The sequence below is a fragment of the Berghia stephanieae genome, chromosome 1 (assembly GCF_034508935.2).
Source record: "Berghia stephanieae isolate SIO BIC M18660-M18661 chromosome 1, UCSD_Bste_1.3, whole genome shotgun sequence".
NCBI lineage: Eukaryota > Metazoa > Mollusca > Gastropoda > Nudibranchia > Aeolidiidae > Berghia > Berghia stephanieae.
The window spans coordinates 8,950,546-8,967,471 of record NC_088360.1 but is presented as its reverse complement, the minus strand read 5'-3'; the positions used below and the strand labels follow the sequence as shown (position 1 = coordinate 8,967,471).

The 16,926-nt window shown below is 37.7% G+C and overlaps 1 protein-coding gene across 8 annotated transcripts in view; it reads left to right on the top strand.

Annotated features, from left to right (window-relative positions):
• LOC144967419 (purine nucleoside phosphorylase-like) overlaps positions 1 to 16,926 on the top strand; it is a 40,527-nt gene that overhangs the window by 3,884 nt on the left and 19,717 nt on the right. The window contains exons 1-2 of one of the 8 annotated variants that reach the window (XM_078904635.1): positions 3,742 to 3,867; positions 9,848 to 9,955. In XM_078904635.1, coding sequence (XP_078760761.1) covers positions 9,924 to 9,955 — 32 coding nt within the window. In that variant the 5' untranslated portion in view covers positions 3,742 to 3,867; positions 9,848 to 9,923. Of the gene's footprint in view, positions 1 to 3,741; positions 3,908 to 8,082; positions 8,104 to 8,753; positions 8,879 to 9,847; positions 9,956 to 11,887; positions 12,306 to 16,926 lie in introns of those variants that run through there. The other 7 variants (XM_078904646.1, XM_078904658.1, XM_078904669.1 and 4 more) reach the window with 7 other exon arrangements.

Genomic DNA, 16,926 nt, shown 5'->3' with positions numbered 1-16,926 from the left:
GCGTGGCCTTGAGTAAAACACAGATAGCCGCTATAATCAATTCGTAAGTTATTAATCATATTATGTTACCCGTAGTGTTACAATTGTGTGGTTATGTGGTCTTGTGGTATGACACTCGCTTTCGGATCGGGCGCATAGTTGAGTCCTTGGAAAATGCTCTTTACTCATATTCTCTCAACTTACTCAGATGTTAAATGAGCACATGTCCGTTAGTTGTCTCTACCGAAAAAAAAATTTGTAATATCACCTAACAGGCGTCATGTCTCGTTGTACTTGTTCGTGTTGCTGTTGGTCAGGGACCATTTTTGTAACGCGCTTTGAGCACGTTTTGTGGATATTGCTGTTTATAAAAATTCAATTAACCAATCGATTTTTGACTAATTAAAACAGAATTTGTCGCACACCTTCACGCGTGGTCGGACAAACATAGTTGGTTGTTTGTTGAACAATATAAAATAACGTGAGTGAAATCTACCTCATTCTAATCATTGTTATTGTTTTATACCGCCAAATGGCTGGCTAGTTATCACGATTTTCTCGATCATATTATAAACGTTTACATTGGCACAGTTTTCTGTGTTGGTTCTATTGATCAAGCGGTAGAACAGTGGGTATTTTACCTAGACACGTTCCATCGAAAGTAAAACCTGTATAGTTTGCTCTGTATACCAATCACTGCCATTGTTTACATTATGACGGCCGTCCGAGAGTCGTGGTTATCTAGTTGTCCATTAACCAGGAGAGACTCTCAAACCCGCTAGGACAAACATAGCTTTTCGTTTATTAACAATTGAATGGATGAAGTTGACATCACATTGCTTTTTCTTATTGGTTTTAGACCGCCAGCCGGGTGCATATATCTCACTCGAGTCTCTTAATCTGACTACTATTATGAACGTTTATTGTTACACACAGTTTTCTGTGTCTTCTATCGGGTAGAATATTTTACTAAAATGCATACCAATGTGAAATGCCTGTTTGCTTCGTTTATTGAGAAATCATTGTCATTGTTTGCTAGATATAGAAGGAGCGAAGTTGATGTCACTCGGCTCTTTGTTACTGTTTTTAGACATCCGTTTAAATGATTAGTTCTCACTAAATTTAAATCATATTATTATCAACAAGACGATAAACGTTCAAGTTTACACACAGTTTTGTATGTTGGTACGTCTTTGTGCGGCTATGTGGTCTTGTGGTATGACACTCGCTTTCGGATCGGAAGGTCCTGGGTTCGAGCCTCGCTCGGTGCATAGTTGAGTCCTTGGAAAAGACTCTTTACTCACATTCTCTCACCGTACTCAGGTGTAAAATGAGTACCTGGCTGTCCACAGCGTTATCTCTGTCCGAAAAAAAATTGTAATATCGCCTAACAGGCGACATATGTCACGTCCTTCATGGTAAGTGTTGCTGTTGGCCAGGGACCCCCTGTAAAGCACTTTGAGCATGTTTAGTGGATATTGCTCTATATAAAAGCTCAATTTTTAAAATATCCGGTTGGGGGATGTTGTGAGTATTTTTACATAAACGCATAGCATTAATTGGGCTGTTCGGACATTTGAGGTGGAAGTTCAAGAGGCGTGATTATGATCGCTCCACTACGAGTTTTTAGTAACCGACGACTGAACTCGCAGTCAACGATTCGCTTTAAATTTGATTTTATTCTAAACCATTTGAGTCGGCCAAGAGCAATGTCATAAGGCTTGAGACGTTAATTGGTCACACCTACATGCACATGAGGTCTGACTACCAAACGCAATTATCTTCTTCTTGTTGTTGTTCTTCTTCTTTTTCTTTTTTTCCTCTTTCCCGCTAATTGCATATCCAATACTTTCCTCCCCCACGTACTCCCTCTCTCGTCTCTTAACATGTCCGAACCATTTCAATCTATGTTCTCTCATCAAACGCAAACGCAATTATGAGCTTGATTTAACATCGTTGTTATTGTTTGTGTTGCTCTGATGAGACCATAAAACACTTCTTTATCTTTACTATGATTATGATTCGTCATCACTCTTACTCAACGTGTGCCAGTTCACTATCTCTTAAGCTTTCCTGAATGCTTGAGCAATTAAATGACACTGATTTTAGAAGAATATGATGTATGCAGACAACGTGGTACTTTTGAATGATACAAACGGTAAGGCGGAAAATGAGCTTTAGTTCTGGAGACGGGTGTTGGAAATGAGGGGACTAAGAGTAAGCAGGTCGAAGACGGAGTATTTGTGCATCGGGCAACAGTCAGCAAGACCGCCAATAAAGATAGAAGAAGGGTATGTGCCGGGGACCAACATTTTTAATATTATAATTCATGAGCACCTGTACCAAGATGGGGACAATACGATGAAGGTTAAGAAGAGGATCCAGGCAGGCTGGAATTATTGCAGGAAGGTAATCGGAGATATGTATGACAAACGAATGTAAAGTTGAAGGGACAAATATATAGATCTGTTGTAAGACCAGCAATGTTGTTAGGATTTGAGACATCAGCAATGACAAAGTAACAAGAGAAAGAAGTTGAGGTGAAAGAAATGAGGATGTTACGATGGTCACTTGGCTGGACAAAAAAAAAAAAAGAAAAAGTGGGAAATGAAAGGATTTGAAGGTTGACTGAAGTGAAGAATGCATCGATAAAGATGAGAGAAGATAGATTGAGCTGGTTTTGGACATGTTAAGAAACGATAGAGGAAGTATGTGAGAAAGAAAATATTAGTATACAATTAGTGGGAACGAGAATAGACTAAATTTTAATGTTTTAATAGGTAGGCTGAAGGATGATATGAAAGAACGGGGCCTAAAGGAAGATGATGCATTTAACCGAGATGCATGGATATGCGGCATTCATTATAATTATAGCAACCCTGCAGAATGCGGGATAGGCTGAGAAAAAGAAAGATTCATAAATACCGGGTAGGTGCCGGCTAATTGATAAATATTTAATTTAAGATTTCGGCACCTGAAATTTCCAAGGAGATTGCGGCTCTATCAAATAGGAGCCCAGTGTAATGTTTTAAACACGATCGTGTGTGTGTGTGTGTGAGAGAGAGAGAGAGAGAGAGAGAGAGAGAGAGAGAGAGAGAGAGAGAGAGAGAGAGAGAGAGAGAGAGAGTTGGTCAACGAATAGACGCAACGAGGTTTTCCTTGTGATGCGACTATTGCATTGATAACAATTGCATATTTACACCAGGTGCATTCTGATGGACCCTGTCCATTACTTTCGCAAATGGACAATAATAATAATATTATGCCAACTGTAATGTGACTGAGGCATTTGATTTGTGGATGTATAGAAGAATGTTGAGGTTATCATGGACAGACATGTGTACGAACGAAGAAGTGTTGAAGAAGGTGAGAAAGGGAAGGATACTGATCGATCACATCAGAAAGAGGCAGTTACGGTTTCTGGGCTAGGACTGTTTCTGGGACATGTGTGGAGAAGAGACGGAATAGAAAAGTTGGTAACATCTGGGATGATCGAAGGAAAGAGAGCTAGAGGAAGACACAGAATGACTTATCTAAATAACATAAGAATGGCCAAATGTGACTTAAAACGCAACACAGATTACATGCGCACCGCAGAGGATCGTGATTCGTGGAGACAGCTGACCGGCAACGTACTCAAGACCACAAGCCACGATGAATGATGATGAATGTTAATGGGCACATCAAAAATATTACCGGCAGCAACCTGTTGTCAATCTAGCAATTATGTGTAGCGATTAGCGTGACTAGTTGATGGTATGTGCTGTAGGTAGTTTAAGCATATTGTCATTTTGTGTGCAAGTAAATGTTTCCACCGTTATTAACTGCATTGAGTGTGTGAGGTGTGTAAACGTAATTGTTTTATGCCGATTAACCAATCCGAACAAGGTTAGTTAAAGGAAGGACAATAGCTACCTCAGTACAGTAGGTATATATATGCATGTCAACAAAAATAATTAACTCCACAGATATTGAGCATTAGCTAAGCGTATGGCATTGTACTCCAATGCCCAACATCTGGCAACGTCTTAGACTTGGAATTCTTTAAAAGCAACTCGTGATCAATGATGCGTTGCAGATATTCCCGTCCTACGAACGGGGGCGAGGAGGGCTAAGCTACCTGATTTGTGATACACAAAACATACATTGACAATAAAAAATGAAATGAGAGCGAAATATTTTCAAAAGGAATATCTACATCTAAATCTATAAATTATATCTTCTTTCTTAATCATTAGGTCATTCATACTAGGATCGATTCTTGATCTAGAAGATCGACCTGGAATCTATGAGTATTAATCAATGATTCGTGCGGCTATGTGGACTAGTGGTATGACACTCGCTTTCGGATCGGAAGGTCCTGGGTTCGAGCCTCGCGCTCGACGCATAGTTGAGTCCTTGGAAAAGACTCTTTACTCACATTCTCTCACCGTACTCAGGTGTAAAATGAGTACCTGGCCGTTAACAGCGTTGTCTTTGTCCGAAAAATTGTAATATCGCCTAACAGGCGTCATGTCTCGTCCTACATGTTAAATGTTGCTGTTGACCAGGGACCCCTTGTAAAGCGCTTTGAGCACGTTAGGTGGATATTGCGCTATATAAAAGCTCAATTTTATTTTATTTTAATGAGGTATCTTACGTATTTCCCCCCTTTTGATTTAAAAGTAATAGATTTTTTGTTTTGTTTTTGTTTTTGCAAATATTATATATATTATAAAATTGTTCATACATATAGAGCTAACCAATTAGATGACGCCGTCAAAGCATGTCCCAGATGAATCCATAATTAGATGCAAATGATCAGTACTATGCTGCAACTGACCCTTAAGCATGTCATACGCATCCGATCAACTTTTTGTTTACCATTACAGACTGTCAAACATCAAAGATGCGACAAGGGGTTGAGTGGGACACTTTTGCTTTTTAGATAAAATCTCTCTACTCCAACTCCCCGTTCCTCTCATCTTTTCACCCCTCCATACCTGTCTACGTGAACATTTCAAAATCATCAGTAATAAATGGTACAATTTTAGTAATACTCCACCAATTAACAACAACAACAACAAATACTGCGTATCTACAACCGTCTATACGTAAAATAAATGTTGTTGACCTCCACCATTACGAGCTGGCAATCGACTAAGCTATCATGAGCGTGAACGGAGCAGTAGCCTTTATAACTTTAAGGGAACATTGTTTTTTCTTTCTCTGATAACTGCGGGAACTTAAAAGAAAAAAATAAATGTTTTTTTTTCCTCTCTAATACTCCGACCAAATTGCTGTGAAATCAAAATCCGTAATAATTCTTCCATTTCCGTATGTCCGAAATTGTTACCATATTTTCGTAACAATTACGGCCGATCCGTAAAAGTAGGCAGGTATGCCCACAGTCCTGTATTCTCTATGGGTATGCCCCTCCCTCCCTCTCTGTCATTCTCCCCCCCCCCCCCCCCACCCCCTAGCAAAAACAATAACAAAAAGTCTTATGTGGTAAAAGAGGCTACCATCTTAACTCCCGCGAACAACACGGTGGCAGGAATCTCTTGGCTTATTCCTTTTCCAGTCGTAAACAGGTATCTCGAGAGATCAATTTTGTTTCGAACTCGGAGCATGACGAGAGTCAGTAACATGAATAATCTAGACTTTTGCCGGTTGAAAGTGGTGGGAGCTACGAACTACGAAAGATGGGGATTTTTTTCTGTTGTTAACATTCCAACTACTGGGTGGTTTTTGTGGGTTTTTTTTTGTTTTTTTTTTTTTTTTGGGGGGGGGGGGGGGGGGGATTTCCGATAACTGTTACCAATTTTTAAAAAAATGTATAATCCATCTATTATTATGAAAAGTGTGTTCTCTCAAAAAGTATCCGAATCAATCAATGCATGAGCATGAAGAAGACATGAGTGAAGGAATCGTCAACTTGAGAATCGGTGAGTATAACTAATGACTGTCTGTCAAATTGCGGAAGTGAATCGTAAAGATGAAACAAATCTACAAAGCATTCTAAAATTTTGCGAGTGTGACATCCAAAGTTAAAGACCGGAAGCCGGAAAGCTATTACTGGTTAACATTGAACTAAGTCGTTACCTTATCTCAAAAAACAATGGGAGTGATCTATACTCATGTTTTCGTCCAACCGAGTCATCAATCACATGATTTGTTGCTGCCCAACGATTGGATATTTCTTCAGAAATGTAAACACACTGCTTTGTTTATGAAAGTTGTAAACATACACATGTGTCAAGCTGAAGAAAATGACCAATCGTGATGTTAGATATTTCAAAAACTTTGAACACTTTTCACTATGTGGGTCACTTTGAGCACATATTCCAATGTGACCAATGACATCGAGCACATGGAAATGTAATATAGATCATGCCCATTGATACAAATTACAACTCAATCCTGAAATTGAAACATTACGTTTGTATCGTTTAGTCTCGTGCTCGTCCTGCTGGTGATTAGGAACTTAAAGAGCATGAAAACGTTGCGCACAAAATAAGTCTCCCCTTTTTTGTTGGTTAAAATGTAGATAATACACATTCCGTGAAAACAAACATGTACAAATAACATTTTATACTATTTAAAATTCATCATATGTGGCTAAATTATTCTGAAAATCAGCTCCGAATATTTATCATTTTGTTCACACAAGCGCATTAATTTTGAATAATAACCTTTACCGTCATCGAAAATAGGTCGACAGTAATTTTTGTAAAGTTTTACCCTTTGCTTCATAAACTATCAATATCTAAGCGCTATTTGTTCTATTATTAAAGAGTATTTGTTACGGTTGCTGGCTGTTTATTTAAGGCGGCATGAATCGAAGAACATGACAACAACAAGAAATAGACTGCCATATAAAATTTCTTCCTTTGAATATCAACTGTGATAACAGTCAATAATTAATAATAGAAGGATAGAAAATCCAACCTCAATGCACTACAAGTTGAACTGCTCTGTTTGTCGGGTTAATGGCTAATGGACTGGGATTCTTATTTATAGCATCATGGGGCTCTGCTCGGTGAATGATATGTGTAATATTCGTATTGATGATTAAAATCCATTTGAACAAAACGAATAGCAATAAAATCTAGACATTTATTGTAATTTTCATCATTCATATGTTTTGATTACAACAAGCCTGTTCTTCCAATGATAAAACTGATATGGTTTTGATTTCTCCCAAGTCAGGCCTCAAGGTGTGCAAAACTAAATATGCCGGCCTGAACTAGTTAGCTGTAAAGAGTATCAGTTATTTGTGTGTGTGTGTGGGGGGGGGGGGGGGGGGGGGGGATAACCGAAGTTTTAAAACAGAAGAAAGTCTTTTATATAAAATACTAGTGTCGAGCGGAAGTCTCGATGATACCTCAAGTCATCGGCCACCAACACTCAAAACTTCCCGAACTCGATGACCAAGGAAAAGTCGGGAATTCCCGAGAAGTAGCACTTCAACTGAGCTTTGGATGGCTTTTTTTGTATTAAAACTTAAAATACATTAAATAAATTCACTTTGTATAATAATAAAACATTGATACCTATAACCATTTTGACCTATTTACGACGTTTGTGTTTTGTTAGCTGTTTAAAATATGATATAACGTCAATACCCAATACCAATGACTAGGTATTGAATTAAAGCACCGATGACTAGAGCGATGCTCGAGACTTTTTTGAGTCTCGAGACTCAAAAAAGCATCGAGACGCAAAAAAGTCTCGAGCTTCGCTGGAATCATCGCCGACGAGAGAGGGGTGAACAATGCAGATAGTACACATTGTTAGTAACGCGTGCGTCGCTCGCGCAGTATAGTCTCGAGACTCGGGACTCGGGACTCAATACGAGAAGCATCGACGACCAAGATTCTCGAGACGAGAAAAGCATCGAGAACTAAGTGGAGGTCGGGAAGTTCTCAGTCGTCGATGACCTGACTTCTCAAAACCTAAAGCATCGGTGACCTTTTGGTGAACCGGATGCCCTCCCCTATAAAATACTTGGGCGGCCTGTTGACTTTTTGGCTCATGGTAGCCCCCATACCCCACCCTCAGCTCATTGTCGCACGTCATCTCGCATCGCGTGGGGCAACAAGAAAAAGAGAGCCGTCTGTGATTATGCACAACCTTCGTATGGTATGTATCTATCACGGCTCGAGGAGAGATGCGCGAGTGTTAACGAAAAGCAGCATATGCAACAACTGAGACGAAAAGCAGTATCTGCTAAATTTGAAAAATATAGGGCGGCACAAAACAACTTCGCTCAATAGACCGACCGCCAGTGGGGGTGTCTATAATAATTTGCTGTGGAAAGTGAGCAGTCAAAGGTAGGAGACAATAATCGATTCCTGCGGATTGTGTCGGTCTTACTTACGTCATGGTCTTACTCCATAACCAAAGCGGGGGAAATCTTTTATCGTCGTGGTCGCTCGAAGCAAGATAAGTTATCGGATTGTTTAAATGACGCCCTTTGCGTAATATGATAATTGTAATGTTAATTTAAAATGCAAATGTCGACGTGTCATTTTTGTCATAATCCATCCTGTCTACATAGCAGTATAAAAAGTCTTCTTTTTTTTGGTCAGATAATACTCTTTTATATAGTTTTATTTATAAGGATCAATCATACAAATCTGGCAACAGCAGTCCATTCAATACTGGGGCTATCGATAAAAATATTCGTTTGAAAGGGGTTGCCATGCATTAGCAGTATTTATGACCCATAATCAAAACCACAACAATGCCCTTTTACCGCCAATGGATTTTTCAAAGGGCGTTTAGTTGGGCAGCAGCTGGTGTATGGATAGTTATTGTACGGATGATTTAATACGGAGCTGCTAGGAGTCACTGTTTAAGTTTGATGTTTAGGATGCACTTAATGAACTAATGGTACTACCTATGCCAGAAGATGGTATTGATTTTGCATCTTTCTCAAGATTCCTAAATGTTATTGGGCGAGTTTAAAGTCGAATTGATTTCTGTATGTTTCTTGAGGATGTTGCCATGTTCATAGGTTTTGGGGGTGATATTTGAACCATGTAGTCGTTATTGTAATTTTTTCGCTGCTACATCAATCATCTAACAATTCGTTCGTTTTGATCACCCAGACCATATTCCCCGACAATTTTAATTTCCTACCGTGTCACAGTCGACTTTTACGTTGGAGTCTCCCGTAATTGTAGTTTCTTGACACTAAGATTGGATCTTTGCTTTCATTAATTCTTTGTCTAATGTATTTATATCATCTTTCGTACTGCTGTGGGGGCATATTATGCCTTAATATTATAGAATTGATATTGAAAGTACATCCCTTCGTCTTGACTAAGTATATTCTGATAGATATTCCCCAATATCCTAGATTTTGATGTTTGTTTATCCAAAAAGAATAATAAATAATAATTTTTTTTTTAAAAAGAAAAAAGAAAAGAAAAAATGCCTAATCCTCTTTCATGCTTGTTACCACCAGAGTAAATTATTTCATGACCATCCATTTAATGTTTAATTTCCCGACACCAGTCCACCGTGTTTCTGTAATACCAGTGATTTGCTCGATTAAATTTGTTGACTTCTTTGATAAGATTCTCGAGCGTTCTGTCTTGATAATCATGATGAGATACGCACATTCCATTTCATTAATGTATTGTGACTTGAAGTGTTTTGTACTCTGTTGTGCTTTTGTTATCTTATGGATGTTTCATGTGGGACGGTTATGGCTCTATGCACTATGCATGACAAATTGGGGAAAATATCGCAGTCTGAGAAGATAATGATTTAGGTTGCACAGACTATTGCATCTGATTTTTATAATCTGTTGATTAAATAGCTTATTTAAAATCAGCGTGACCAGCTTTAAAAGTGTTATCTATATTTCATTTGGCAGGCAAAGGAAGAAACAAGTTGACAATAGCGTGAACTCAGCAACGTTTTGAATACCGATAAGTATATTATATACAACAATGGCAACTGCCGAGGGAGACTACGTTATTGGGTAAGTTTCCTTCCCTTACGTCGTCGTCATCATCATCATCATCATCATCATCATCACCATCATCATTACCATCATCATCATCATCATCATCATCATCTACAGCATCATCATCCCCATCACCATCATCGTCATTTACAACAACAGCAACACCAACATCGTCACAATCGTTCCCGTTTTATTAAAACCCATTTTCCAGTCCAGAAGTTTTCCATTTTAGTCTCAGATAAAACCAAAGAACAATTGATTGGATGTTGTTCATTTCGGTATGATCTACTCAGGTTTGGCGTCACGACTTCTCTGAGATTTAAAATGTCTAGTGCTGCTATGTGTTTAAGTAAAATATCAGTTTTATCGGCTAGATCAATCATCATAAATACTATGTGCAAACTTAAACATCTTGTTTAATTGATAGAATTTCCTCAACATGCACCCTAAAAACAATATAAAGAGCAGAGAGATGTCAACATTTTTCATCCTATAGATGATAATCTTCCGCGGAATTCCGGGATTTTGGGAACTTCTCAGTAATTCTCCGCTGAATTGGCCGTGTCAAACATTTTCCTCAAAACCACAAAATAACCATTATGTCTTATGTCATATTTTGACACATGTGCTCAGTCTCGTGAAATTTGGTGACAGTCCCTTTTTTATGACGTCGGGCCAGACAGAATGGCGCCAGATGTCATAATTGACACAGAAGACTAGTGGTGATGTTTGATTAGTTGATGGTTGAAGGGGGAAAAAAAAGGGGGGGGGGGTACAAATGGGTCTAGATGTTTTTCTCTGTTGTAGGTAGCTATTACCTTTTTAATCTCTCTCTCTCTCTCTCTCTCTCTCTCTCTCTCTCTCTCTCTCTCTCTCTCTCTCTCTCTCTCTCTCTCTCTCTCTCTTTCCCTTTCCCTTTTCTTATATTTCTCTTTTCTGTCTTCTTTTTTTTTTTGGATATAGAATTCACAAGATCAATTCATAAATTATTCTGGAAGAGAAGTCTACCCTCTCTCTCTCTCTCTCTCTCTCTCTCTCTCTCTCTCTCTCTCTCTCTCTCTCTCTCTCTCACTCTCTCTCCTCCCTCTCTCTCTCTCTCTCTCTCTTTCTCTCTCTCTCTCCCTCTCTCTCTCTTTCTCTCTCTCTCTCTCTATTTCTTTTGCAACCATCCATTAAATCATCTGGTTTTACAGAGATAATCCTTTCTTAAAAATTATAGCCTCGTGGAGAACATTGTACTTATTTGAGTCAATAAAAAAAAATTAAACGGCGCACAAGTCTACTGAAAGATTTGAAAATTAGAAATGTATTTTTTACAGATAGATAAACAGATAACTTGATTTCCTTATTTAAAGTCAATTTGAAAGTTCGTTGAGTCAAACAGATATCATGAAATACGTACAGACGACACCAACACTCTCCAAAACAACCAATTTCGACACTGTAAAAAGTTGTCAGTTTGGCGTTTTTACGCAAATCGTTGCATTCGAAATAATTTATTCACTTAATGCCTAAATGTTGCTGCTCAAAGCTCGAAGAAATAAACAATAATGTGAAATTGAATGTAAGCTTCAATTTAATTACAAAAACAGACCAAATGAACGTTTCGGATTTCCCCTTTATCAACAAAACAGGATGAATGAAACACCACAGAGATGAATGAGATAATGTGGTAATGGCGTAGTTAAGTTGAATAAACAAAACATTGGTTGGCAGGAAATTAGTATGCTCCTCTGTAAGGAAGCACGAATTAAAATAGAAAACTAGATTTTTCTAAAAGGTGTGTAATTAATTAAGTGAAAAGAAGGGAGGCGGGGAGGAACTGTGTAATGCAGTTAGAAAGTGAAATATAAAAACGTGTAGACTGTTGTTGGAAAATAAATACAATGGAATTGATAATAAATACAAAAAAATAATAAATAAGGGATATCGGTATAATTATAAATCATTAGTGACAGCAGCAGGACGTCATCTGTTGTGTTTCATTCATCCTGTTTTGTTGATAACGGGGAAAACCGAAACATTCATTTGATCTGTTTTTGTATTTAAATTGAGGCTTACATTTAATTTCACATTATTATTTAGTTGTATTAACTTAATTACTTTAAGGATTTCAGATCTACACTAAGTTTTCAACAGTTTTCATCTATTTATGACATCAAGTATTATTATTGCCCCTTTGATGCTTTCAATGTGATGGTTCCGGGTGGATAATTAATACCCAGGTTTAACTTATGGCCACACTCTCAACTCTATCTGTCCAGTATAAAAATCAATACAGAAATCCCTTAGTGAGGAGCTGTCCGATTGGCTTTTTTTCAGCAAATCGTGGCATTCATAATGATATTCACTTGATCACATTAAGGTATTCGGATTTACAGAAATTTTAAATAAGTTTCACTGATTAACAACATCAACTAATATTACTGCTAATATTACTGTCGTTTTTATACCATCGATGTGATAATTATTGCCCTGGGAAATATTTAGTTAAACGTTATCGGCAAACTGTGAATGGGAAAGATCTATATTCATGTTTTCGTCCAACCTATTCATCGATCACATGAATTTTTGCTGTACAACGATTGGAGTTTTTTCACTGTATCTAAACACGCTGCTTTGTTTATGAACGTTGTAAACATGCCCATGTATCATGCTGAGCAAACTGACCAATTGTAAGGTTGGTTATTCTTAAAATGTGGACACTTTTCACTATGTGGGTCATTTTGAGCACACTTTGCAATGTGACCAATGACCTCGAGCACATAGAAATGTAATATAGATCGTACCCATTGTATCTGTCTAGCTTCTAGCCCGAAAAAAAAAAAAATAGACATATTATTATGATGGAACTTGATACTGTTCGCGTCTGCTTCAGATTTTCATTTGACCTCAGGATTAAAGTGGTTAAGACACCCATTTCCTTTTATGTAAGTTAGATCAGTGTATATTACTTAGTTTTGAATTATGGACAAACTCTCAATTTTACCAATCAACAATCAAAACATGATCACCAGAGTACTGTACTACTGTACAGTAAGATAAGTTCTCGATCCCAGGATCGGGGAGACATTCCGAAAGCTCCTACATCCCCAGTATTCTTTCAATTTGTATTACCGTTGATCTTTTGTCAGGCGTTTATTTATTCAATTTGTCATCATATAGAAGCATTTTAAAAACTCTAGAACAAAGCTTGATAGATTTGTGAAAGTTTAAAATTTCCAAATTTGACTATTGTTTTGATTCTCGGCCGCCAATTTGATTTGTGAAATATTGAAAAGTAGTGCAAAGCAGTCCGAGGGTTTTATTTTTTTTCTATTAGGGTTAGCTCGAGATCGGAGGATTTTTAAAAAATTAGGGTTAGCTATAAGTCTTAGCAAAGGTGCTAGGGTGTTTGTTTTCCTATTACTAATAGGGTTAGTTAAAGGTACCAGGTTTTATTTTTTCTTGGGGTTAGTTGAGGGAATATTATTTGAGTTGTTTCCCTTTGTATGAGCTTTCGGAAAGCCTCCCCAGGATCGTATTTCAACTCTGCTCACGTCTGCTACTTCAGGTTTATGTTCGTAGTTGATCTTCTTACCACAACCTATTTTCACACACGGACAACTGTATGTTGCTGTGTCACGGGTCAGAGGCTATAGTGGCTTATACTTCATGTTGGGCCACACAGAAAAATCAACAGAGGATTATCAAGTTACACAGACAACGTTGTTTACCAATCTGCCCTCATTAAATGATGGTGGGTACAATATCGAATGAAAATAGTTCTTTCCCCGCGAAATTGCGGGCTTTTTACTAGTATATTAAAATAAAGCAATGGTGATTGGCTTAGTTTACTCTTCTATTTTTTACCTTTGGACTATGGTTTGAAATTTGAGAGATTCTTGGGTTGTATTTATAAGCTGCATAACCACTAGGTTTTGGGAACAAAGATATTGTCGCCTGCTTTATAATGTAAAAATCAAAACAAAACAACACTTTTTTCCCTTTTATATTAATAATATTGTAGGCCTTTAAAATGTTATGTGGAATTGACAATTTATAAATGTTTACAAAAAGTAAATTTATGTCTAATGATAAGAATGGTTGTACACTATTAGTCGTAATATATTACATAATACCTGTTATTTTTACACTTTGCTTGTGTTTGATCGATAGACCGAGAAAGTTTCCTCCTTTTTGGCAAATTGCTGTTATCATCACTGCTTTATAGGTGAACAATTTACCTTCACCGGATTAAATAACACTTCAAAATCCGTGAAATGTAGTCTGGCCTCAACGGTCATTTTCAATAAGTTTTAATGACTTAGAGATGCTCATAAATTCTGAAAAATTAAGCCCAAAATTTCACGAATTTTTCGTAGTAGTAGAAGACAAGCCTGGGTGGGTTGTTAACCCTGCACCCAACCCACATTCCCGGAGGGCCGGTGGATCACTCTTCGTCTGATCTCTCCCCTTTTCTCTCTTATTGAAGGTTCGAGATACGCAAGACCTTCCATCACAACACGGTGATATTCCGTCGGGAGGGCTAGTTCTTTGTCACATTGCAAGTGACGGGTGGTTTTCCAAAACTTCCTAACTCTCTTTTCCCCATTTCCAGATATAGAGGATTATTTCCCCTTGAATGTCTCATTCGGTCTATTATTATATCACATTTAAACTTCAAATTCACACAAATTTAAGGAAATTTATGTGCCATTTGATGCTTAATATAAAATTTACATTTCAAATTATCTCATGGATAGAAAATCTCAAGAAGTAGAAAAATCGACTTAACGAGTTATGGAAAACCAGCCTTCAAATATTATTATGAGCGAGTTAAGACAGTATATGTGAACAATCGTCTTAAACGGTATTATGTTGGTGTGAACTAAATATATCTGACTCAACATCTCAAAACGGTGTGATATAATTATTCTTATTATCCTTATTGTTTCAATCATTGTCGATATTATCGCATTCAATTTTCCATTGTCGGTAGTTGCTGTACAAAGCATGTTTTGAGTCATTGTTATCGAGGCCCCACAATGATAAAATGGCGACTTTTGATAAAGGGAACTAAAGAAATCGAAAGCTTGTAGAGTGTCAATAATGTCTTTCCCTGATAACAAAGACTTGTTATTTTAAACCCATTTAAAATTCACCTTTATGGCCCTAACATATTTTCCCAATTTCAAAGAATTGATATTCTAAAACAATTTAGTACATTATTGGTATTTGATTCATATCAACGGGGTGGAACGAGAAAACAAAGAGCTATACCTATGTTCACTGGCCACAGACCATATCGGCCCCATCACTACAAACCATTACGACCCCTACCCACATACACAACAGTCGATTTAAAGCCACAATAACTGCCATTGTCGTTATCGTCGTCGTTATCGTCAGCACCACCACCACCATCATCATCATCATCATCGCTGACGTCATCATCATTGTCATTTTTCATATCGTTCCCACCACAACCACCATCACCATCTTCAAAGTTGACGTCGTTATCATCAGCATCACTACCCCCATCCAACCTAATTACTTTACGGCAACAACAGCGGCGACAACAGCAACAACAAAGGAGTACTGATGACGAAAACAATTTGAAATGTGCTGTCCTGAATGCCCGCTTTGTGCGAAATAAAGGTGTAAATAAATAATAAATGATTTTATCATCGAAAACAAATTGGATTTATTCTTTATTACACAAACTTGGCTGACATCTTCTGACACTATAACAATTAATAATGGAGATAATCCCCAGCTGCCATTCATATCATCAAGAAAACAGAGACCAAAGACGTGGGGGTGATTTGATGTGTGTTTTCAGAGACCAATTGAATATTATCAAAGAAGAAAAACGAAACCTCGACTCATGCATCGAAATTCACTTTAGCAATAATAACAGACACATTTACAGACCACAACCATCAACTAAAAACAAGAGTATGAATACAGCTTTTATCAAAGAGTTTGAAGACTTTCTCCATGGGAAAAACACCGAGAATGGAGAAATTATTATCCTAGCTGATTTTAATTTTAATTTTCATGACGAAATTTCGGACAACTTAACCAAACTTCTAGAAGTATTCAATCTGACACAAAATGTCAAAGGACCAACTCACGAGGGTGGACACACCCTCGATCTCGTTATCACACGGTCTATCGATACTTCCACTAGTGAGATCAGGATCGGAAGCCCAGACATTTCAGACCACCTCCCAGTATTTTTTAAGGTCAATGTCCCTGTTCCAATTTCAAATCGGCGTATAGTCCTCTATAGAAAAACGAAAGATATATATCACACCAAATTATTTGACCAAATTCGGGAGTTGGACATAGAATAATTATGTTATGAAAACACACGGCGTCACAGAGAAATTAAATCTTCTCTTCACATCTCTCAATAATTGTCTGGAAAAACATGCCCCCTCCAATCCAAACATGGGCTTGTTTTAACATTGTTGTAATGGACAATATTTTGCGTTGGTTTGAGTGTAAAGTACATGATAATAGTTCCATTATAACAATGTACCCATAGCAATTTGGGTTATAAGACCTGTAAATAAGTATACGTTGACTTGAGAGAGTATTCCAATAACAACAATGTGCCCATTGCAATTTGGGTTATCAGACCTTCAAATAAGTATACGTTGGCTTTAAAAAATTGAGCTTTTATATATCGCAATATTCACTAAACGTGCTCAAAGCGCATTACAAGGGGTCCCTGGCCAACTGCAACACTTAACATGTAGTATGAGGCATGACGCCTGTTATGCGATATTTCAGTTATTTTCGGACAGAAACAACGCTGTTAACGGCCAGGGACTCATTTTACACCTGATTACGGTGAGAGAATGTGAGTAAAGAGCTTTTTCCAAGGACTCGACTATGCACCGAACGAGGCTAGAACCCTGAACCTTCGATCCGAAAACGAGTGTCATATCGCAAGACCACATAGCAGCACAATATACGTTGGCTTGAGAAAGTAT